Source organism: Hyperoodon ampullatus (genome assembly GCF_949752795.1).
Source record: "Hyperoodon ampullatus genome assembly, chromosome: X".
Classification (NCBI taxonomy): domain Eukaryota; kingdom Metazoa; phylum Chordata; class Mammalia; order Artiodactyla; family Ziphiidae; genus Hyperoodon; species Hyperoodon ampullatus.
The window spans coordinates 53,283,044-53,309,092 of record NC_136913.1 but is presented as its reverse complement, the minus strand read 5'-3'; the positions used below and the strand labels follow the sequence as shown (position 1 = coordinate 53,309,092).

The window sequence follows — 26,049 nt, the reverse complement described above, 5'->3', positions numbered from 1 at the left end:
ATTTTGGAGAACATTATGGAGGTTCCTTAAAAAACTAAATATAGAACTACTATATGATCTACCAATCCCACTCCTGGGCATGTATCTGGAGAAAACCAGATAATTTGAAAAGATACATGCATCCCAATGTTCATTGCTGCACTATTTGTAATAGCCAAGACATGGAAGCAACCTAAATGTCTATTGACAGATGAGTGGATAAAGAAGATGTCGTACATATATACAATGTAATATTACTCAGCCATAAAAAGGAATGAAATAATGCCATTCGCAGCAGCATGGATGGACCTAGAGATTGTCATACTGTGAGAAGGAAGTCAGACAGAGAAAGACAAATACCATATGATATCACTTATATGTGGAAACTAAAAAAAATGATACAAATGAACTTATTTACAAAACAGAAATAGAGTCACAGATGTAGAAAACAAACTTATGGTTACCAGGGGGGGAAAGTGGGGAGGGATAAATTGGGAGATTGAGATTGACATATACATACTACTATATATAAAACAGATAACTAATAAGGACCTAGTGTATAGCACAGGGAACTCTACCCAATATTCTGTAATGACCTATATGGTAAAATAATCTAAAAAAAAGTGGATATATGTATGCATATAACTGATTCACTTTACTGTACACCTGAAACTAACACAACATTGTGAATCAACTATACTCCAATAAAATTTTATGAAACCTAGATTGGTACATATATGCAATGGAATACTACTCAGCCATAAAAAAGAATGAAATAATGCCATTTACAGCAACATGAATGGACCTATAGATTATTATACTAAGTGAAGTAAGTCAGACATAGAAAGACCAATGTCAAATGATACCACTTCTATCTGGAATCTAATTTAAAACTGATACAAATGAACTTATTTATAAAAGAGAAACAGACTCACGGATCTCAAAATCAAATTTATGGTTACTAAAGGAGAAACATGGGGTGAAGAGATAAATTAGGAGATTGTGATTTACATATGCACACTATATAAAATAGATAACCAACAAGGACCTACTATATAGCACAGGGATCTCTACTCAATATTGCTTAATAACCTATATGGGGAAAGAATCTGAAAAAGAATATATATATATATATATATATATATATATATATATATATATATACATGTATATATATACATATATACGTATAACTGATTCACTTTGCTATACACCTGAAATTAACACAACATTGTAAATCAACTATACTCCAATAATTGTTTTAAATAGAATATGTGATATATATGTATATATATACATATATCCATATATACACATATATATACACACACACAATGGAATACTACTCACCCATAAGAAAGAATGAAATCTTGCCCTTTGCAACTATATGGATGGGCCTGGTTGGCTTTATGCTTAGTGAAAGGAGTCAGACAGAGAAATGCAAATAGTGTATGTTATCACTTCTACGTGGAATCTAAAAAATAAAACAACCATGAATATATCAAAAAGAAACAAACTGACAGATATAGAGAACAAATTAGTGGTTTCCAGTGGGGAGAGGGAAAGAGGAAGGGGCAAGATAGGGGTACGTGATTAACAGGTATAAACTACTATGTATAAAATAAATAAGTTACAAGGATACATTGTACAACACATGGAATATAGCCACTATTTTATGGTAACTGTAAATTGAATATAATCTTTAAAAATTGTGAATCACTATATTGTATACCTGAAACTTATATAACATTTTACATCATCTAAACCCCAAAAAAAGTAACTTCCTACCTTTTGAAGGCTCAATAATATTACATTGTATGTTTACATGAAATTTTGTTTGTTAGTCCATCTGTTGATGGATGTTGCTTCCACTTTTTGGCTATTGTGAATAATGCTGCTATCCACAGGGTTGCACAATATCAGTTAGAGTTTTTGCTTTTAATTCTGTAGGGCATATACCCAGAAATGAAATTGCTGGATCATATGGTAATTTTATTTTTAATTTTTTGTGGAACTTCCATACTGTTTTTTATAGTAACTGCACCATTTTACATTCCTACCAGCATTGCATAATGGGCACAATTTCTCAATATCCTTGCCAACACTTGTTATTTTCTCATTTTACTTTGTGTGTTTGTTTTATAATAGCCATCCAAATGAGTGTGAAATTGTATCTCATTTTTTTGATTTGCATTTACCTAATGGTTAGTACTAAGCCTCTTTTCATGTAATTATTACCCATTTGTATATCTTCTTTGGAGAAATGTCTATTCAAATTGTTTGCCCATTTATTTTTTTTAATTGAGATTTGATTGACATTTAATAGTGTATTAGTATTAGGTTTAAGTTTTATTTTCTAAGATTTCACATACAAGTAAGAGCATACAGTATTTGTCTTCCACTGACATTTCACTTAGCATAATATCCTCAAAGTTCACCCATATTGTCACAAATGACAGGATTTTCTCTTTTTTATGACTGAATAATATTCCATTTTATATATATATATATATATATATATATATATATATATATATATATATATATATCTCACAGTTTCTTTATCTATTTATCTATCAATGGACACTTGGGTTATTTCCATGTCTTGGCTATTGTAAATAATTCTGCAGTGAACATAGGGGTGCAGATATGTCTTTGAAATAGTGAGTTTATTTCTTTCAGGTATATACCCAAAAGTGGAGTTGTTGGATCTGGGAATTCTATTTTTAATTTTTTGAGCAACCTCCATACTGTTTTCCATAGTGGTCCAACTAACCCACCAACAATGCACAAGTGTTCCTTTTTCTCCACATCCTTGCCAACACTTGTTACTTCTCGTCTTTTTGATAACAGTGATTCTAACATGTGTGAGGTGATATCTCATTGTGGATTTGATTTGCATTTCCCTGGTGATTAGTGATGTTGAACATCTTTTCATGTGCCTGTTGCCCACCTGTATATCTTCTTTCAAAAAATGCCTATTCATCAACTTATCTTTGATAAAGGAGGCAGGAATGTACAGTGGAGAAAGGACAGCCTCTTCAATAAGCGGTGCTGGGAAAACTGGACAGGGACATGTAAAAGTATGAGATTAGATCATTCCCTAACACCATACACAAAAATAAGCTCAAAATGGATTAAAGACCTAAATGTAAGGCCAGAAAGTATCAAACTCTTAGAGGAAAACATAGGCAGAACACTCTATGGCATAAATCACAGCAAGATCCTTTTTGACCCACCTCCTAGAGAAATAGAAATAAAAACAAACATAAACAAATGGGACCTAATTAAACTTCAAAGCTTTTGCACAGCAAAGGAAACCATAAAGAAGACCAAAAGACAACCCTCAGAATGGGAGAAAATATTTGCAAATGAAGCAACTGACAAAGGATTAATCTCCAAAATTTATAAACAGCTCATGCAGCTCAATAGCAAAAAAAACAAACAACCCAATCCAAAAATGGGCAGAAGACTTAAACAGGCATTTCTCCAAAGAAGATATACAGACTGCCAACAAACACATGAAAGAATGCTCAACATCATTAATTAGAGAAATGCAAATCAAAACTACAATGAGATATCATCTCACACCAGTCAGAATGGCCATCATCAAGAAATCTAGAAACAATAAATGTTGGAGAGGGTGTGGAGAAAAGGGAACACTCTTGCACTGCTGGTGGGAATGTGAATTGGTACAGCCACTATGGAGAACAGTATGGAGGTTCCTTAAAAAACTAAAAATAGAACTACCATATGATCCAGCAATCCCACTACTAGGCATATACCCTGAGAAAACCATAATTCAAAAAGAGACATGTACCAAAATGTTCATTGCAGCTCTATTCACAATAGCCGGAGCTATTGTGAATAGAGCTATTGGAAACAACCTAAGTGTCCATCATCGGATGAATGGATAAAGAAGATGTGGCACATATATACAATGGAATATTTCTCAGCCATAAAAAGAAACGAAACTGAGCTATTTGTAATGAGGTGGATAGACCTAGAGTCTGTCATACAGAGTGAAGTAAGTCAGAAAGAGAAAGACAAATACCGTATGCTAACACATATATATGGAATTTTTAAAAAATGTCATGAAGAACCTAGGGGTAAAACGGGAATAAAGACACAGACCTACTTGAGAATGGACTTGAGGATATGGGGAGGGGGAAGGGTAAGCTGTGACAAAACGAAAGAGAGGCATGGACATATATACACTACCAAACGTAAGGTAGATAGATAGTGGGAAGCAGCTGCAGAGCACAGGGAGATCAGCTTGGTGCTTTGTGACCGCCTGGAGGGGTGGGATGGGGAGGGTGGGAGGGAGGGAGATGCATGAGGGAAGGGATGTGGGAACAGATGTATATGTATGACTGATTCACTTTGTTATAAAGCAGAAACTAATAAAAAAATAAAATAAATTAAAAGAAAAAAAAAAGAAAAAAATGCCTATTCAAAGCCTCTGCCCATTTTTTAAATGGGTTGTTTGTTTTTTTTTGTCGCTGCTGAGTTGCATGAGTTCTTTATATATTTTGGCTATTAACCCCATATCAAATATTTGATTTGAAAATATTTTCTTTCAACTGGTAGGTTGCCTTTTCATTGTGTTGATGGTTTTTTTGACTGTGCAGAAACGTGTTTGGTTTGATATAGTCCCACTTGCTTAATTTTGCTTTTGTTGCCTTTGCTTTTGGTGTCAAAAGGGTTCAACCTTTTGGGGGCCTTTTGGGGCTCATGAATCTGGACGTCCATTTCTCTCAATATATTTGGTAAGTTTCAGCCTTTATTGCTTTAAATATATTTTCTGTTCCTTTATCTTTTTCTTCTTCCTGGATTCCCATAATGCATTTTTTGTTTCTTTTGGTTTCTCCCATAAATCCAATGGGCTTTCTTCACACTTTTTAATTCTTTTTTTCCTTTTTGCTCCTCTGCCTGGATAAGTTCATATGATTTATCTTGTGTTCATTGATTCTTTCTTATTCTTAACTGAGTCTGCTATTGAAGCTCTGTTGAATTCTTCAGTTCAGTCATTGTATTCTTCAGCTCTAGAATATACTTTTTTGTATCTATTTCTTTATTGCATTTCTCATTGTGTTCATGGATTGTTTTCCTAGTTTTATTTAGTTGTTTGTGTGTTCTTGTTGTTCACTAAACTTTTAGAGCATTATTCTGAATACTTTTCCAGACATTTCATAGATCTCTATTTCTTTAGGGTCAGTTATTGGAACTTTATTAATTTCCTTTGGTGGTGTCATGTTTACCTGATCTGCATATTTGAGTAAGCAGTCTCCTCTTCCAGATCTCACAGATTCACTTCAACAAGGATATTCCTAGTCAGCATACCTTGGTGTTCTGGATGGATCACCTGATAGCACCCTTTTACAGGTGAGGCTTCCTACTGGGATCTTTAAGTCAGGCCGTAATCCTTCAGTGCCTTGTCTTAGCTGATACTGTGTCATATTTACCACCTACACCAGTAATGGATGATTAACTGGTTTCTACCATGCAATGCCCACCACTTAAACTTGTTCCATGAAATACTTGCTGACTGAAGAGCTCCATTCCCATAATAGGAAAATGGATAGTCTTGGTATAGGGGGTGACAGTTACAACCAGGGCAGAAACTTCTTTTTGTAGAACTGGGCCAATTTTAATAAAGTGGATAATTACTACTTTAATTATTCTTCCTCCCAAGCTGATCACCTCTTGGGTGGGGTGGGGAGTCAAGGGGTCCCTTTAAAACATGAGTGATTTCTTGGATAAGGGAGATTTGGAAAATCGTGGCCAATAAAGCAAGCCAGTGCTGTTTAGATCTTGAAACCCAAACTATAATTTTTTTTTTCATTTTATATTGACTATAGTTGATTTACAATGTTGTATTAGTTTCAGGTGTATAGCAAAGTGATTCAATTATACATATACACATATCTCTTCTTTTTTCAAATTATCTTCCCATTTAGGTTATTACAGAATATTGAGCAGAGTTCCCTATGCTATACAGTAGGTCCTTGTTGGTTATCTATTTTAAATATAGTAGTGTATATATGTCAATCCAAAACTCCCAATCTATCACTGCCCCCGACCCTTCATTCCTGGTAACCAAAAGTTTGTTCTCTATGTCTGTAAGTCTGTTTCTGTTTTGTAAATAAGTTCATTTGGTTTTTGGTTTTTGTTTTAGATTCCACATATAAGTGATATCATATGATATTTGTCTTTCTCTGTCTGACTTCACTTAGTATGATAGTTTCCAGGCCCATCCATGCTGCTGCAAGTGGCATTATTTCATGCTTTTTAATGGCTGAGTAATATTCCATTGTCTACATGTACCACATCTTCTTTATTTGTAGATGGACATTTAGGTTGCTTCCATGTTTTGGCTATTGTAAACAGGGCTGCCGTGAACATTGGGATGCATGTATCTTTTCGAACTGCGGTTTTCTCCAGATATATGCTGAGGAGTGGGATTGCTGGATCATATGGTAGCTCTATGTTTAGTTTTTTAAGGAATCTCCATACTGTTCTCCATACTGGCTGTACTAATTTACATTCCCACCAACAGTACAGGAGGGTTCCCTTTTCTCCACACCCTCTCCAGCTTTCTTGCTTGTAGACTTTTTGATGATGGCCGTTCTGACTGGTGTGAGGTGATACCTCATTGTAGTTTACATTTGCATTTCTCTAATACTTAGTGGTGTTGAGCATCTTTTCATGTACCTCTTGGCCATCTGCATGTCTTCTTTGGAGAAATGTCTATTTAGGTCTTCTGCCCATTTTTTGATTGGGTTGTTTGGTTTTTTCAAACTCATTCTACGAGGCTACCATCACCCTGATACCAAAACTAGATAAGGATACCAAAGAAAAGAAAATTACAGGCCAATATCACTGATGAACATGGGTGCAAAAATCCTCAACAAAATACTAGCAAACCAAATCCAACAATACATTAAAAGGATCATACACCATGATCAAGTGGGATTTATCCCAGGGATGCAGGATTTTTCAGTATGCACAAATTAATCAGCGTGATACACCACATTAACAAATTGAAGAATAAAAACCATATGATCCTCTCAATAAATGCAGAAAAAGATTTTGACAAAATACAACACCAATTTATGATGAACACTCTCTGAAAAGTGGGCATGGAGGGAACCTACTTCAACATAATAAAAGCCATATAGGACAAATCCACAGCTAACATCATACTCAATGGTGAAAATTTGAAAGCATTTCCTCTAAGATCAGGAACAAGACGAGGATGTCCACCCTCCCCACTTTTACTCAACATTGTTTTGGTAGTCCTAGCCACAGCAATCAGAGAAGAAAAAGAAATAAAAGGAATCCAAATTAGAAATGGAGAAGTAAAACTGTCACTGTTTGCAGATGACATGATACTATACATAGACAATCCTAAAGATGCTACCAGAAAACTACTAGAGCTCATCAGTGAGTTCACTTAAGTTGTAGGTTACAAAATTAATACACAGAATTCTGTTGCATTTCTATACACTAACAACCAAAGATCAGAAAGAGAAATTAAGGAAGCAATCCCATTAACCATTGCATCAAAAAGAATAAAATACCTGGGATAAACCTACCTAAGGAGGCAAAAGACCTGTACTCTGAAAACTATAAGATGCTGATGAAAGAAATCAAAGATGACACAAACAGATGGAAAGATATACCATGTTCTTGGATTCAAAGAATCAATATTGTCAAAATAACTATACTACCCAAGGCAATCTACTGATTCACTGCAATCCCTATCAAATTACCAATGGCATTTCTCACAGAACTAGAATAAAAAACTTTAAAATTTGTATGGAGACACAAAAGACCCTGAATAACCAAAGCAATCTTGAGAAAGAAAAACGGAGCTGGAGGAATCAGGCTCCCTGACTTCAGACTAAACCAAAAATCTACAGTAATCAAGACTGTATGGTAATGGCACAAAAACAGAAATATAGATTAATGGAACAGGATAGACAGTCCAGATATAAACGCATGCACCTTTGGTCAATTAATCTTTGATAAAAAGAGGCAAGATTATACAGTGGTGAAGACAGTCTCTTCAATAAGTGGTGCTGGGAAAACTGGACAGCTACATGTAAAAGAATGAAATTAGAACGTTCTCTAACACCATAAACAAAAATAAACTCAAAATGGATTAAAGACCTAAATGTAAGGCCAGACACAATAAAACTCTTAGAGGAAAACTTATGCAGAACACTCTCTGACATAAATCGCAGCAATATCTTTTTTGATCAGTCTTCTAGAGTAATGAAAATTAAAACAAAAATAAACAAATTGGACCTAATTAAACTCAAAAGCTTTTGCACAGCATAGGAAACCATAAACAAAACAAAAAGACAACCCACAGAATGGGAGAAAATATTTGCAAACGATGCAACCTACAAGGGATTAATCTCCAAAGTTTACAAACAACTCATGCAGCTCAATATCAAAAAAATAAAAACTATATTTAATATGTTGAAAGTGTGATTGTCTACTAGAAGAGGCCAGGTTCTACAACCACCCCTTCTGTTACTGCCAGATCCCTATATGGGGGCTGGTGCCTGCCACAGGAGGAGATCAGTAGTGGTCTTTGCAATGGTAGCTGTCTTTGAAGGTGATGCATTTTGAGGATTGTAATCTAACCCTAGTAAATATTGTAATTACTCCACCAGTTTACCAGAGATCATCCAATATGTATTCCCTTTGTTTATTTGGATCCAGTATAACCTCTCTTGTTCATCTCATTTGTCACACTTAAGCACGGGCCTGGTTTTAATTGGTTTGTTTAGCCTAGAGGAAAGAGGCATCACTGTTGATAGCAATTTCAATTTAGGCCAAATAGGGTATTGTTTGTAGAATTAACAAGCGACACAACTCTGAGTTTGTCTTTCATGAGTTTCTTTTAAATGTAGGGCAGCTGTGACCTCTTCAATTGTTTTAGCATTAGCTGTCATGGCTCATAAAAAGAACTTATACTTAACAGGAGCCCTCCTGTCAAACAACTGGGTAGACTCAGGACCTAATTAAGTCACCTCTGGACTTGCAGAGTCATCATACTTCATGCTATACTGCATCCTCTATTACCTAGTAAGTCCACTCCAACATCTCAGCTGATGGAGGAGACAGTTGGCTTCAGTTAACTTTTTCCATTGCCAGTCTTCCTAGGCCTTTATGAGGCCTAACATAGGATGGTTAGCCCTCCAAGGCATAAAAATCTATATCAAAAGGTATATATAGACTGGGGTCCAAAGCCTCCTCTGTTGGTCATTCCCACCTTTCACACTAATTAGTAGGGACACTATTTTTTTCCATTTTGAGCCACCAATTCTGGCAACCAATTGCTTAACTTCAGCCCTCATAAGGTGAAGCTTGTTCCTCACCAGATCTATTCTATATAGCCAGGCAGCCCCTTTTTTACTTGATTCCAGGGTTAGGTCTTTAAGGAGAGACTGGGCCTCAGGAAAAAAGAGAGGATATATCTCTTTATCCAAGTGAGAACCAGCCCCTCCTTTTTGGCCCTCCCCTTGTACCATTTCTATATCTAACTTTTGCAACTAGTTACCAGGAAAGTAGAGGGTAATATATCCTCATCACTATCATGATGGTATTGTGCTGCCTTGCCCTCTAGTGGGCACTAGTCCTCTTTCATAGTCTCCTGCCTTCCATTTCATCTCCCCCAGAAGTTTAAGCTTCTACCTCATCTTTAGGCAGTGCCCTGGTGAGAAGCACCCTCTGGCAGAACTCAACACATGTCTAGTGGTTCAGAGCACCTGTTCAGTTATTGCACTGAAATTCATCTTATCTATGGCTTGCGGATACTGAGTGCAGTTTCTCAGGGTATGCAAAGCAAGTAGGCTTTAAATGGCTAAAAACTGCTTATTTGGGCTATGTTTAAAACAATTGGATGGGTAAAATTTTGAGTTTGGCACTGATGGGATTTTCAGCTAACAGGTCCCAGCCTTCTATGAAGAAGTAAACAATATAGAGCCAATATGCAGAGGCCATCTTTAGCTCATTTATATAACAGTAATGTATAATAGTATAATCACTATGGAAAACAGTTTTTCACTTTCCTAAAAAACTAAACATGCAACTACCATATGATCTAACAATTGCACTAATTGCAATCCAGGACATGTATCCCAGAAAAATGAAAACTTTGTTCACACAAAAACCTGTACACTAATGTTCATAGCAATTTTATTCATAATAGCCAAAAACTGAAAACAACCCAAATTTCCTTCAACAAGTAAATTGTTCGTAGGTAAAAAAAAAAAAAAAACTCTGGTACATCAATGCCAGAGATTGTTACTCAGCAATAAAGAGGAATGAACTATTGATACATGCAACACCTTGCAGAGAATTGTGATGAATTTTAAAAGCTAATCTCAAAATGTTACATACTTTATGCTTCCATTTATATAAATTTCTTAAAAAGACAAAATTAATTGTTAAGATTAATGGTTACCAGGGGTTAAGGACAGGGTGGAGGATAGAGGATACGGAGGTGTGTGTGGCTATAAAAGTACAATAGAAGTACTCCTTATGGTGAGGGAATTGTTATCTTGACTATATCAATATCATCCTAGTTGTGATATTATACTAGTTATCCTTTGAAGAACCTGGGTAAAGCATTTTGGGGATCACTCTTTATTATTTTTTTTTTAATTGTGGTAAAATACACATAGCACAAAATTTACCATCTTAACCATTTTTAAGTGTACAATTCAGTAATATTAAGTATATCTGCATTGTTCAATCTCCAGGAATTTTCCATTTACAAAACTGAAATCTCTGTATCCATTAAACAGTTTTCTATTTCCGCCTCACTCTATCCCCTGCCAACTATCATTCTACTTTCTGTCTCTATGTATTTAAATACTCTAGATACCTCATATGAGTGGAACCATATATTATCTGTCCTTTCATCTCTGGCTTATTTCACTTAGTATGATGTCCTCAAGGTTCATCCATATGAACCTTCTGTCAGAATTTTCATTCTCTTTTAAGGCTGAGTAATATTTCATTGACTGCATATCACATTTTGTTTATCCATTCATCTATCTATAGACACTTGGATAACTTCCACCTTTTGGTTCTTGTAAATAATGCTGCTATGAACGTTGGTGTAAAAGTATTTTTGAGGCCCTATTTTCAAATTCTTTTGGATATATACTGAGAAGTGCAAGTAATGGATCATATGGTTAATCTATTTTTAATTTTTTTGAGGAATGACCATAGCGTTTTCCATAGAAGCTGTACCACTTTACAGTCCCACAGTGGTGCACAAGAGTTCCAATTTCTCCACATTCTTGCCAACACTTGTTTTTGTTTTGTTTTGTTTGTTTTTTTTCAAATAGTAGCCATTCTATTGGGTATGAGATGATATGTTATGGTTTTAGTTTGCATTTCCCTGAGGAGTAGTGATGATAGTTTCATGTGCTTATTGTCCATTTGTATCTCTTATTTGAAAAAATGATTCAGGTCCTTTGTTTTTATTTTTGTTTTATTGGAGTATAGGTGATTTACAATGTTGTATTAGTTTCAGGTGTACAGCATAGTGATTCAGTTATACATATATATATATTCATTCTTTTTCAGATTCATTTCCCATATAGGTTATTATAGAATATTAAGTAGAGTTCCCTGTGCTGTACAGTAGGTCATTGTTGGTTATCTATTTATATATAGCTGTATGTGTATGATAATCCTAGGATCCTAATTTATCCCTCCCCATCCCCATGTATTCCCTTTGGTAACCATCGGTTTGTTTTTGAAATCTGTGAAACTGTTTTGTAAATAAGTTCATTTGTATCATTTTTTAAATTAGATTCCACATATGAGTGATATCATATGATATTTGTCTTTCTCTTCGTGACTTACTTCACTTAATATGATAATCTCTAGGTCCATCCATGTTGTTGCAAATGGCATTATTTTGTTCTTTTTTAAGGTTGAGTAATATTCCATTGTATATATGCACCACATCTTCTTTATCCATTCCTCTATCAATGGACATTTAGGTTGCTTCCATGACTTGGCTATTGTAAATAGCACTGCAAATACAATTAGGGTGCATGTATCTTTCTGAATTATGGTTTTCTCTGGATATATGCCCAGGAGTGGGATTGCTGGATCACATGGTACTTCTTTTTTTTTTTTTTTTTTTTTAATTTTTTTATTATTATTTTTTATTAGTTTCTGCTTTATAACAAAGTGAATCAGTCATACATATACATCTGTTCCCACATCCCCTCCCTCATGCATCTCCCTCCCTCCCACCCTCCCCATCCCACCCCTCCAGGCGGTCACAAAGCACCGAGCTGATCTCCCTGTGCTCTGCGGCTCCTTCCCACTATCTATCTACCTTATGGTACTTCTATATTTAGTTTTTTAAGGAACCTCCATACTGTTCTCCATAATGGTTGTACTAATTTACATTCCACCAACAGTGTAAGAGCGTTCCCTTTTCTCCTCACCCTCTCCAGCATTTGTTTGTAGATTTTTTGATGATGGCCATTCTGACCAGTGTGAGGTGATACCTCACTGTAGTTTTGATTTGCATTTCTCTCATAATTAGTGATGTTGAGCATCTTTTCATGTGCTTTTGCGCCATCTGTATGACTTCTTTGGAGCAATGTCTATTTTGATATTCTGCCCATTTTTTTATTGTGTTGTTTGTTTTTGTGACATAATGCTGCATGAGCTATTTGTATATTTTGGAGATTAACTCCTTGTCGGTCACTTTGTTCACAAATAATTTCTCCCAACCTGTGCATTGTCTTTTTGTTTTGTTTATGGTTTCCTTTGCTTTGCAAAAGCTTTTAAGTTTAATTAGGTCCCATTTGTTATTTTTGTTTCTTTTTCATTACTCTAGGAGGTGGGTCAAAAAAGATATTGCTGTGATTTCCTAATAGGAGGGACTGGTTCCTGCCCAGTGGTGGGTGGAGCTGGGTCTTGTTCCTCTGGTGGGCAGGACCGTGCTCAGGAAAACTTTAAGATGCTTGTCTGCTGATGGGTGGGGTTGTGTTCCCGTCCTGTTGGTTGTTTGGCCTGAGGTGTCCCAGGACCGGAGCCTACAGGCTGTTGGGTAGGACTAATGTCAGCCTTTGGGAGGGCTCATGCCAGTGAGTACTCCCCAGAACTGCTGCTGCCAGTGTCTTTGTCTCCACAGCGAGCCACAGCTGCCCCCTGCCTCTGCAGGAGATGCTCCAATACTAGCAGGTAGGCCTGGCCCAGTCTTTTATGGGGTCTTGCTTTTTTCCCCTCTGTCCTGGTGCACAGGAGACCTTGTGTGCACCCTCCAAGAGTGGAGTTTATGTTTCCCCCAGTCCTGTGGAATTCCCAAGACCAAGCCCTGCTGGCCTTCAAAGCCAGATCATCTGGGGGCTCCTCCTCCCAGTGCTGAACTACCAGGCTGGGAAGCCTGATGTGGGGCTCAGAAATTTCACTCCTGTGGGAGAACTTCTGTGGTTTCATTGTTTCCCAGTTTGTGGGTCACCCACCTGGTGGGAATGGGATTTGATTTTATCACAATTGTGCCCCTCATACCATCTCATTGTGGCTTCTTCTTTGTCTTTGGATATAGGGTATCTTTTTTGGTCGGTTCTAGCATTTTTTTGTCAATGTTTGTTTAGCAGTTAGTTGTGATTTTGGTGTTCTCATAAAAAGGTGTGAGCTCACATCCTTATACTCCACCAACTTGAGCTAATCTCATGTCAGAGCGTGTTCTGCCTTTTTTGTTCTAAGACTTTTATAGTGTCTGGCCTTACATTTAGGTCTTTGATCCATTTTGTGTTTATTTTTGTGTATGGTGTTAGAGAATGTTCTAATTTCATTTTTTTACATGTAGCTGTCCAGTTTTCCCAGCACCACTTATTGAAGAGACTGTGTTTTCTCCATTGTATATCCTTGCCTCATTTGTCATAAATTAATTGACCATAGGAGCATGAGTTTATTTCTGGGCTTTCTATCTGTTCCATTGATCTATATTTCTGTTTTTGTGCCAGTACCATACTGTTTTGATGACTGTAGCTTTTTAGTATAGTCTGAAGTCAGGGAGCCTGATTCCTCCAGCTCCCTTTTTCTTTCTCAAGATTGATTTGGTTACTTGGGGTCTTTTGTGTTTCCATACAAATTTAAAATGTTTTATTCTAGTTCTGTGAAAAATGCCATTGGTAATTTGGTAGGGATTGCATTGAATCAATAGATTGCCTTGGGTAGTATAGTCATTTTCAAAAGTTTGATTCTTCCAGTCCAGGAACATGGTATATCTGTTCATCTGTCTGCATCATCTTTAATTTCTTTCATCAGTGTCTTATAGTTTTCAGAGTATAGGTCTTTTCCCTCCTTAGGAAGCTTTATTCTAGGTATTTTATTATTTTTGATGTGATGGTAAATGGGATTGTTTCCTTAATTTCTCTTTCTGATCTTTCATTGTTAGTGTATAGGAATGCAAGAGATTTCTGTGTATTAATTTTGTATCCTGCAGCTTTACCAAATTCGTGTTTGCCTTTACTGGTGAGCCTTCCCTTTCGTAATTTTGTTTCTAGTTGTGGCCTTTTCATTTCCTCCTACAGAGGTTCCTTTAGCATTTGTTGTAAAGCTTTTTTGGTGGTGCTGAATTCTCTTAACTTTTGTTTGTCTGTAAAGTTTTTGATTTCTCTGTCAAGTCTGAATAAGAGCATTGCTGGCTAGAGTATTCTTGGTTGTAGGTTCTTCCCTTTTATCACTTTAAATATATCATGCCACTGGATTCTGGCCTGCAGAGTTTCTGCTGAAAAATCAGCTGATAACCTTATTTTGATTCCCTTGTATGTTATTTGTTGCTTTTCCCTTGTTACTTTTAATGTTTTCTCTTTGTCTTTAATTTTTGTCAGTTTGATTAATATGTGTCTTGGTGTTTTCCTCCTTGGGTTTATCTTGTATGGGACTCTGCACTTCCTGGACTTGAGTGAGCATTTCCTTTCTCATGTTAGGGAAGTTTTCAGCTATTATCTCTTCAAATATTTTTTCAGACCCTTTCTCTCTCTCTTCTCCTTCTGGGAACCCTATAATGCAAATATTGGCGCATTTAATGTTTTCCCAAAGGTCTCTGAGACTGTCCTCATTTCTCTTCATTCTTTGTTCTGTGGCAGTGATTTCCACCGCTCTGTCTTCCAGCTCACTTATTCGGTCTTCTCCCTCATTTATTCTGCTATTGATTTCCTTCTGGTGTATTTTTTATTTCAGTTATTGTATTGTTCATCTGTTTGTGGTTCTTTGAATCTTCTCACTCTTTGTTAAACACTTCTTATACCTTCTCTGTCTGTACCTCCATTCTTTTTCTGAGATCTTTACTATCATTACTCTGAATTATTTTTTTAAGGATATTGCCTATCTCCATTTCACTTAGTTGTTCTGGGTTTTTATCTTGTGCCTTCTTCTTGATCACATTTCTCTGCCATCTCATTTTGTCTAATTTTCTGTGTTTGTGGTCTCCTTTCTGCAGCCTGCAGGATCGTAGCTCCTTTTGCTTCTGGTGTCTGCCCCCTGGTGGTTAAGGTTGGTCCTGGGGCTTGTGCCTGCCCACTGGTGGGTGAAGTTGGATCTTGTCCCTATGGGGGCAGGGCCGTGTCAAGGGGTGTGTTTAGAGGTGGCTGTGAGCTCAGTATGACTTTAGGAAGCCTGTCTTCAGCAGAGATCTTTCCGCTAGGAACTTTACTCTTAAATTATGAGCATGTCCAGTCGTTTTAATGTCATCAAAGTTACCTTACTTTTGAGATATGCCTACCTACCAGGCTATATTTCCTTGACATGAGGAAAACATAAATAATCTATTTCTCCAGCTAAGCTAACCCACTTTTTTTTCTTTTTGTTTATTCAAGGTTCTGGTGTGGGATGTATAACCGCTTTGACAAAGGGCTGCAGCCCAAGCAGAGTATGATAGAGAGCCTCTTGGAAATTAAGAAGCAGAGATCAGTGCTGGAGGCAGATGTGCACAAACTAGAAAAGGTGAAGAGTTAAATCTCAAAATGAGAACCTCTTGCCCCTTCTGAATAGGCCCAATCCACTGAGAGTTGAATTGGTACTTGTGAGAAGCTGCCTGGCTGGCTTGTTATACTCTCTGCTTTCCAAGCATCCTGTGTCTATAAAGCTCTAAGGCACAACTCTTGTTTTCCATCCCATATTAAGTGGTAAATATAACACTCAGCTAAACAAGTGGATTGGTTCCCTTTTTGGATCTGGATGGGATTATTAGGAGGAACAAGAGGGAATGACAGGGAAGTAATACAAATATTTGTTATCCATCAATAAGTATAACTTCTTGGGTGTACTAATGAGAACAATGAAATTGTTATATTTCCAATTAGAAAAACCTTATGAAAATCTGATTTCTTTCCCATGTAGATTATAAACTCTGCTCATTGTACCAGCAAAACCAAAGTCACACACTTGTTTTTAATTAGAGGTTAAACAAGTCAACGGGGATTTCCTTTCAAAAAATGGAAAATGCTGAGCTGCTTCTGGAATCCAGAGGTCCCTAAGGGTGTGTTTGAAGTAGAGGGGAGGCATATTTTTTAGAAAAGAATTCTTGGAAAGGGTGTGCTGTTTAGGTACTGGGTGTGAACCTCCTTTCGACCAGATAAGGCATAGCTTTTCTGCTCACTGTAAGTAAACAAATATCCTTTTATTGTGAAAATAAATGTATTGTGATTACATCAGATCCTAAACTTTTGAATGTCCTCTTGGCAGGTAACAGTCAGTTAGTTACTTGGTTCCATTAAAAAAAAAAAAGAAGACGGGGAAGGGGAAGGAAAAAACTGAAGCATAACTCAAAATCATAGGAAACAAAGGAAACAAGCAGCCCCAGGAAGGTCAAGCCCTAGGCAGAACTGAGAAGTAGGAAACATTTTCCTAATGTCTCCTGCCTCTTTTTTTACCTATTAGCAGCCTTCTCCACAAGGCCTCCAGAGCAGGTCTCCTAGTCTAAACACAGCCCTTTCACTTATTCCTGCCTAATTCCTGAGAGAATCACATTCATTCTAGATAGAATCAGATCACTTTCTGATTCTAAAGTTTAAAAGTAAGTAAGGCTTCCTTTTAAAATAATAACTTTTGGGCTTCCCTGGTGGTGCAGTAGTTGAGAGTCTGCCTGCCGATGCAGGGGACATGGGTTCGTGCCCCGGTCTGGGAAGATCCCACATGCTGTGGAGCGGCTGGACCCGTGAGCCATGGCCGCTGAGCCTGCGCATCTGGAGCCTGTGCTCCGCAACGGGAGAGGCCACAACAGTGAGAGGCTTACATACCGCAAAAAAATAAAATAAAATAATAACTATTATTAACATTCCTTTTTTAATACAGAGAAGAGAAACAAAAGCAGCCCAACAGATAACCCTGTTGACGTTTAAAAGAAAAAAAAGGCAGTACAAGTATAAAGTTAGAATATGCAGGGCTTCCCTGGTGGTGCAGTGGTTGAGAATCCTCCTGCTGATGCAGGGGATACGGGTTCATGCCCTGGTCTGGGAAGATCCCACATGCCGTGGAGCGGCTGGGCCCGTGAGCCATGGCCGCTAAGCCTGCGTGTCTGGAGACTGTGCTCCGCAACGGGAGAGGCCACAGCAGTGAGAGGCCCGCGTACTGCAAAAAAAAAAGACTATGCAGAATACAAAAATGTACAAAATGGAACGTTGAAAAAACTCTCCCAGCCACCTACCCATTCAGTTTCTCTCTCCAAGGGTTATCACTGTGTGTGTGTGTGTGTGTGTGTGTGTGTGTGTGTGATTTTGTGATTTCCAGGAAAATAAGAGTGGTATGCTTATACCCTAAGGCAGGAGCTCTTAACTGGAGTCCATGAACCCATAGATGTCCACAGATTCCCTTCAGGGGATCTGTGAAACCGCTGAAATTATACCTAAAAATTGTTTGTGTGCCATCTCATGAACTCATATGTGAATGCATGCAGTTTTCTGAGAAGAAGGTCCATCATTTTCTTCAGATTTTCAAAGGTGTCTATGACCCACAAAAAGTTAAGAATCACTGTTGTAAAGTATCAGTGAATCATTGTGTTATCCCTGAAGGTGAAAATATCCATTGGAGATAGCATGAAGTAGTAGACAGATCATAGACTTTGGCATTAAGAAGAGGCAGGGTCAGATCCCAGCTCTGCCACTTCCTAAATGTGTGAATTTGGGGTGACTTAAATTCTCTGAGCCTCAGTTTCCTCATCTGTAAAATACAGCTAATTCCTAACTAAGAAGACTCTTAAGTATAAAAGGAAATACTATATTTAAATTGCCTGGCACATGGAGGTATTCAATAAATGTTAGTGATCCTTTCCCTTGCCCTCCCTGCTCCCAGTAATAAAATTGCATTTATCAGAAAAGGGAACTTTTATATATACAAGACCCTTGAGGGTCTTTAGTAGTAGGGCTTTTAAAGCACTATGTCAAGTGATGAAGAAAAGATGTTTGAGGGTGAGGAGGGGGCAAAAGGTTATTTGCTACCATATAAGTGACAGCAGGAAAGATCTCTGTAGGTCAATGTGATATTTGCCTAGTTTTACTCTGGTTTCTAATTCTTTTCAACCATTCCTTGCTCCCATGACAGAAAGTGAAAGCCCATGATGAGCCACCAGAAGAAGTCTGTACCTGCTCTCAATTAGGGCGTTTATTATCTCAACACCTGGGAACTCCTTTAACCAGTCATCTCGGCTTTATGGGTATTGATGGAGACCTGAATACCTTGATGGAGAATGGCACTCTTTCTAGAGAAGGAGGCCTTCGAGTTCAGATGGATCAAGTAAAAAGCCAGTGTGCAGACCTCCACCCTGACTATTATGGGACCATGGGCAACCTTAGGGCCATAAACATTTCTGGGGATGTCGGCTTCTCTGGAGACACAGGCACCTCTGGGCTCTCAGGCATCTCTGGCAACACGGGCACCTCTAAGGCTATGGGCTTCTATGAAGACATCAGCACCTCTGGGGCCATGAGCTTCTCTGGGACCACAGGCATCTCTGAAGACACAGGACTCTCTAAGGCTATCACCAAGGAGGCAGGTTTCTCTAAGCAACAGTGAGCTATTCATCTGCTTCCATATTAGGTGCACCTGCAACACCCACAATGATCCTTGTCTCAAAAAAGGCTGTGCTGCTTTTCTAATTGGATTAAATGGGCAGAGCCAGGGCACCCCTCCTCCCACTTAAGAGTCTGGAAGGGGATTTAGGGCCTTTACTAGTTAAGCAACCAGTATATGCATGTCAAGCAGCCTAGAATATAGGCAAGAGAAAGAATATGTTATTATTCTAGAATGGGATTTAGCTTTAAAAATATTGCTTTTCAGCTGAGATATTAGGCTGCTTCCATTATTCCATTTTCCTTAAAGATCAGCCTCCCTTACATTTCCACCCTTACTATTATAGCACTAGAACAAGTTGCAATATTGTCACAGTGGAGAATTAAGACCCTGTTGAGGGGGTGGAGAGATGGTGTGCAACAGGTAACTGAATTGCAGAATAGCTTAAAAGAAAATGTTACTTGCCATTATATTTAGTCATACAATGTAAGCTAACATTATTGCCAATAGAGACCCCAACATTTGCCTGAGAAATAAATCAAAATGATCCATGGGTGCTTGGTGGTTTAGAACATATAAGGAAATAGTTTTCTTAAGTTACAACACTTGTTTTCCCCAACTCACACCCTGGTTAGGTCTTATAATACTCAGCCAAATCCCTTTTTCATAGACAGCCCATTGATAAACTTAAATCCACTACATTCTACAATGATCAATTCTAAAATAGTGAGGTCTGAATTAATAATATTGATCAATAGCATTCTCAACATCAGTTCAGGAGTAAACTGAAAATCTCAGTGCTTTAGACCCTGGCTTGCACATGGCATATGTGCCCATCTAAGTTTTCCTAAAACAGGACTGTTCTTAGGTCTTTTTTTTTTTTTTTTGGCCATTCCACGTGGCATGTGGGATCTTAGTTCCCTGACCAGGGATCGAACCCATTCCCCCTACAGTGGAAGCATGGAATCTTAACCACTGGACCGCCAGGGAACTCCCTCTTCTTAGGTCTTTTTATGAAGTCCAGTGGTTTTACTTCCCTAGACATCACATCAAGTTTGTGGATTTTTAGACATAATTGGCACTACTTTTAAAATCTGGTAGTCTTAACACCTTGTGCTAATGTACACTTTTGAAAAAAGTCTATTCTTAAAGCATGCCCAAATACTCCAGGGAGAAGGGGATGTGTTGTTTAAACACCAAACTTTCCCCCATTTGGGGTTGATACACGCTGTACACTTTCCTATTGGAAATTCAGTCATAGTTTACCCACTTCCACATGCTGGGGTAGGGTGAGTCTTGGCTAGTTTGGGTCGTGCACTACGTATTGTCAGCATTTTCAGAACTCCCATTGCCAATAGAATCCATGTCTTCACCTAAGATGTCTATTCTGTATACCATGTGTCTGGTTTAAGCTAAAAAAAAAAATAGATGTCTTAGTGAAAGAGCCACCTCTGTTACTACCATATACATTTGTAAATACAGACATCTCTGAAGGATCACCTCATTAGTTACTTTTCTCTATAAGTAAGAGGGACCTTTTAATCGAAGTGTTAGAAATAGCAGAGAAGACCCAGGATAGTTCCTTGATTTCTTACCCCTAGCTAAACTATGGACACAAAAAAATATTCCTATTTAAAGGAAGAACTCTAAGTCATTTTTTATATGTAAATAGGGGCCATTTTTCTACTTATCTCTCCTTGATAACTGCCTTGTTCCTATAATTTTAAAACATCAATGTGATTTCCTATTGTATCTTTTCATCCCCTCTTTCCACTCTTTGGTCTTTGGCTTATATAACATAAATCATCAGATGTTGCCAGTTGTCATTTGACTTCTTACTTCTGGAAAAAAATGGGATTTGTACAAGTCATTTTGATCTGGAAGCTCCATCTAAACCCTGGCTTTGTGAAGGAAGTTATCAAAGAGGATGACAATACCAATCATCTGCTACAAATGAGTTTATTCTGGATCTTGCTTTATACCCAGGGCTTTCTCCCATATCTCAATCTGAATTTTATAGTCCATTAACTAGTATGATATTTCCAATAGTGTGTTAAGGTCTTTTCAGAGAAATAAAAAAGGCAAATGACCTTTGCAAATCCTATAAAAAGTTAGTTTAAGGGTCTCAGATTTATTTCTACAGACCTGTACAAGGGCGGTACATAGTACCAAACCTTATTTCTTAGATCCAAAACAAAATTAATCATTAGTGACAAGTTCTTTTCAATATAGTTCTAGACTGAGAAGTGGTGAAGAGCAACACTGCTATTTCCAGTCAACTTGTTTGGTCTTTTATTATTTTTATTCCCCAGCATGTCCTATGTTGCCTGTATATGACATACATGGAACTAAGGAAAACCTTGTAAAAATCCCCTATTTACTCTCAACACATAACACCTCCCTGTTTTACAGTTGGATTTGTAAATCTGAAGGAGGAAAAAAGTTCAGTAGAATCCAAATATTTATGCACTGGTAAAAACCCAGTAGCTATCTGTAGTCGGAAGCCTAGCAATAGAGGGTAGGCTCCTGAAGGAAAGTTACTGGGTGTACTAGTAAAGATCATCTATTAATGGCTTTCATTTCATACCCTCATAAAGCACCTACGCTGTGAAAGAAATGTGACGCCCTCCGCCACTGCCCTACCCTTCCAGTTCCCTGAGCAGAAAATTCCATTCTCATGTGACTGCCCCACTTAAATAGGAAGGCATTTAACCACCTGCCACTGTCTCATCCATGAACCTGACATCTGCCTGTTTCCTACACAGCTTACATGGGCCTGGGGTCACTCTTTATCTTTTCCAAGCACGAGGGAGGCTCCGTGCCTGGGAGTGTGGCCATGCTCAGATTCTACATGAACACCTTTCTTAAAAATGCGTTAAGTATTAGTTTATAGAATAACAGATTCCTCATGGTAATAACTAAAACAATCCTAAATAGCAAACCTAAGTAGCAGCTTTTTAAAGAAGAAATTCAAGGATGGGGTTTGCCGTATGAAAGAAAGCATGAAACTTTATTTGGCACTGACTGGGCAAGAACGTAAAGCTTATGGTACATGTATTAGGCACAGGTATCTTTTGGAAAGTCACCCTAGAAACTGTTCAATTACTACCAAGTCAGCTGTCATGCCTGTCAACATGCATGGACATATTTTGTCTAAGAAACACTTCACACTTCACTGAATGCAAGATCTTTCCTTAAACACTTCCAACCAGAAGGAATCCAAGTCTTTTTATGAGTTGCTTTCAAACCAGATCGGTAAATATTTAAGCTTGGCCTGAATTTAGCAGACAGAGAAGTTTAATAACTATGTCTGATCTTTGTTACATAGTGACTTTTATTAAACACATAACACCTTTTCTTGATGCTGTTAAGCTTTGATATACCACTGGGAAATTTTTCTGAGAGCATTTTATAAAGTGGCATTTTATAAAAACAGTTGTGTAGGGAAATGTAAATTTCCTGTAAGAAAAATACTTGTCTCAAAAGGGGTATACTATACTTCAGATTGGTTTCTTCCTAGGAAGATTGTCCTCACTTTCTCTCTCAATTTCCAAAGTATATGATTTAGTGATATCTGTTGTACCAAATCTCTCCCCCACCCTCAGGCCTCTCCCTCCCAGAATTCTATGTATGATACAGGCAGATGTGATTGTAACGAAATCTGATTACTTTCTTCTAAGTGCCAAATCTAGACCTGACTTTTTATATAGACGTTTATAAATAAAAAGTAGACATGGATAAAGCCTTAAATTTTTTTCCTATTCGGTTATTTTTTTTTTTAACATAATGTAAAGAAATGGCTTGGCTATTAGATGACGCCAAACAAACAAAGGACAAGGGAAAAGCTTTGGGGTTGTAAAGGACTCTTTGTTTCCCTTTTAGAGGCAGTTCCATTTTCAAACATTTGATGGCAGCAACAGAAGCTTTTCCAATGCAAAAAAAAAAAAAAAGTGATTTTCAAGCCATACAGAACATGTCTTCTCTGATTCCCTGGCTGTGAGACTTGACAGTCTGTGCCTTCCCCTTAAATAGGAAGTATTGGTTTCATCACCAGTCACAGCAGCCCATGTCTCCTTTAGATGTCAGTGCAAGTAAAAGTGTGTTACATGCTCTGCGATTTGTGACTTGTCTTCACAAAAGGCAAGTGCGCTTTGAAAGCTAATTTAGGCCTATGTGTCTTGCTGGGGCTAAACAAAAACATATTCAGAAGTTGGCCTGTGTGAAACCAACAGCTTCTGTGTTAAGCCTGGTGCCCTCTTCCCTGGCATTTTCTAAAGCTTTGGGGGTGACCTAAAAGCCTCTTTCTCTTCCAAAGCTTTGTTGCTTTTCAACCACTTTCATGGCCTTGTACTCTGACTCTTTAGAGAGCTCTACACTAGCCCTTATAGAATCCCAGTTGTGGAGAAGGTGGGGGGAAGGGAGGAGGAAAGAGAAGGTAATATAGAAATACACCTGGCCAATTAAGCTGAAGGAATATATGCTAGTCCAGGATGACCAGCATACCAATTAATTAAGATTGAATGTGCTCCAATAAGGTCCAAAAAAGGTCCTCTCTTCCAGGTAGTATTATGGCTGACATATTTTCTTTTAAGGCTATCTTTTACACTGGTAGAAATTATTTCCTTTAGACTGCTCTGAGTTGTGTATTTTCTATGTCAACAATTTTCTAGGGTATATGGTCCTGGGTTTTCTTTTAAAGTGTCAAGGATGGTAGGTGGTATTCTCTCCTATTAATATATGTCTCTAAGGCTGTTGGGTCCTGAGTTCCTTCTTTGCCTCTTTGTGGGTGAAACATCATTGGACCCCCTGCCACCAGTCAGAAGAGACTATGTACACCAAAGTCACTAGGTGATCACTGTCAAAAGACTCATGTCTCTGATCCTACCTCACATGCAGTTGGCCACACCAGTTCATATAAAGTATTTCCATGCCACCACCTCACATTTGCAGACAGGGTTATTTCTGTATTTTGTGATTGCCAATAGGAATGCAGAGCATGTATACTAGTTTTGAAACATACCATGTCCTATATTCTAGTTAACAGTGCCTCAGGCTTAGGAACAGGTAATAAATTCAGTCTTTTTGGAATGTAACTCATAGTAAGAGTATTTGTGTATGTGTGTGTGTTTACTGTAACTTCAGTAGCATCTGGTTGGACAGGTCATTTGGGCATTCAGATGAAGAGAATTTATCCAAGAATAAAAAACTGTTTTAGTGCTAGACCTCTAACTTTGGTATTGTCCAGCTAAGTGCCATGGGGACTTTAGGACTCATTAAGCCAGAGATATAAACCAAAGTGATGGTGAAGTAATTGTCCTTTTTGCTGGGGTGTATTGATCAGGCAGCTTTAGAAGTAGTATTCATATATATGACCATTGTTACCTGTAGTGTGATAATGTTAGCCATATACCTGCATGAACGTCATGCAACTGATGTATAAATCAGAACCCAGGCTGTGTAGGTTCTTTGAGAACCTGACTTTTCATTAGCCCCAGGTTTACAGAATGATTGTCACAGCAGCTCAAGTCTGAACTTTCCAAGGTACAACAGTGTATATGATTGACTTGAAACTTCCTGTTGTGTGTTATCTTGAACCTGTCATACCAGTGGGGTATGGGTGCGTGACCCCGTCAGAATGTTCACTGTCATTTGTTTAGCCCAGTGCTAAATTGCTCACTGGCTCCCTTCTACACTTGTGTTCTGATTTGAAGATGTTGGTTGATACAGTTTTTTGGTCTAGAATTTAAAATCTTCAATCATTTGTGTGTGTGAGTTTACTGTGTAATAGCTACAAATTAAAGGAAAGGTGGCGTACCTTCAAAAAAAAGGTACCCTGACCTAGCCTTAATGGATGAACCACCTTATAAAGACAGAATCTGCAGGTAGGTTAAAAGTTGATGTTAAAATAAGACAAAACAGGTATCAGGATGCCTGGTTCTGGACAGCACTGTGGAGTGCAGAGTCTATCTAGCATTGATGAGCTGGGAGGACAAGACTGACACCCACTTAACTCACAAAAGCATACTGACTGAACACCAGTTTGTTCATTCACATTGGGGGATAGATCTATCCAGGGATCTGGCTCTTCACCCCCTCCAGGGCCCCTTCTCTTTTCTCCACCTCCCATCCAACAAGAATATTCACATATGGAGCCTCATGAACTCAGGGGTTATTTCCTCCAGGCCACAAAAGAGGCCAGTGATCTCTCCTTGCCCCAAAGCAGAGCCTCCCTCTCTGGAAACTACATGCCCAGGGCCTCCAGTGGGTAGAACACAAGGAGATCTGGGTTCTAGTCCTGGTTTTGCCATTTATTAGCTGTATGGCCTTGGGCAAGTTAATTCCCCTCTGTGAGCCTCAGAGGCCACATCTGGAAAATGGGGGTAATAATCATACCTTCCACACAGAGTGGTTATGCAGATTAACTGAGCTATCATGTGAAGTACTACCTGGTTAAGTGCCTGGCAAATTTTTAAAAATCAATCAAAATACATTAGTCAGGCTCCTTCTAATTTCAGCCCTGTTGCTACTAATTAAACTAACAAATTCTTACTCTTAGGCTTCCTTTTTCTTCAATCCATTCAACACCCTTCTTACTCTTGACACATTGTCTTTAGACAATCAAGTTACAATACAATAAGGTTACAATACTATTTCTGTCAGTCCATTTAGGCTACTATAACAAAATACCAGACACTGGGTGGCTTATACAAAGCAAACATTTATTTCTCATGGTCTGGAGGCTGGGAAGCCCAAGACCTGGCAGATGTGGTGTCTGATGAGAGCCTGCTTTCTAGACAGCTATCTTTCACTGTATCCTCACATGGTGGAGAGCAGAGAGAGAAGCATGCTCTCTCATGACTCTTAAAGTGTCACTGATCCCATTCATGAGGGTTCAACTTTCATCATCTCATCTAATCCAAATCACCTCCAAAGGCTCAATCTCCTATTATCATATTGGGGGAGGGAGAATTTCAATATATGAATTTTTGTGGGACACAA

At 38.0% G+C, this 26,049-nt stretch overlaps 1 protein-coding gene across 1 annotated transcript in view; it reads left to right on the top strand.

The window, feature by feature from the left end:
- MTMR8 (myotubularin related protein 8) overlaps positions 1–19,053 on the top strand; it is a gene marked incomplete at both ends in the record, with an annotated part of 181,507 nt that extends 162,454 nt beyond the window's left edge. Inside the window, 2 exons of the mRNA XM_079728212.1 lie at positions 15,861–15,987; positions 18,583–19,053. Of these exons, the coding sequence (XP_079584338.1) occupies positions 15,861–15,987; positions 18,583–19,053 (598 nt within the window). The remainder of the gene's footprint in view (positions 1–15,860; positions 15,988–18,582) is intronic.
- Positions 19,054–26,049: the final 6,996 nt, after the last annotated feature.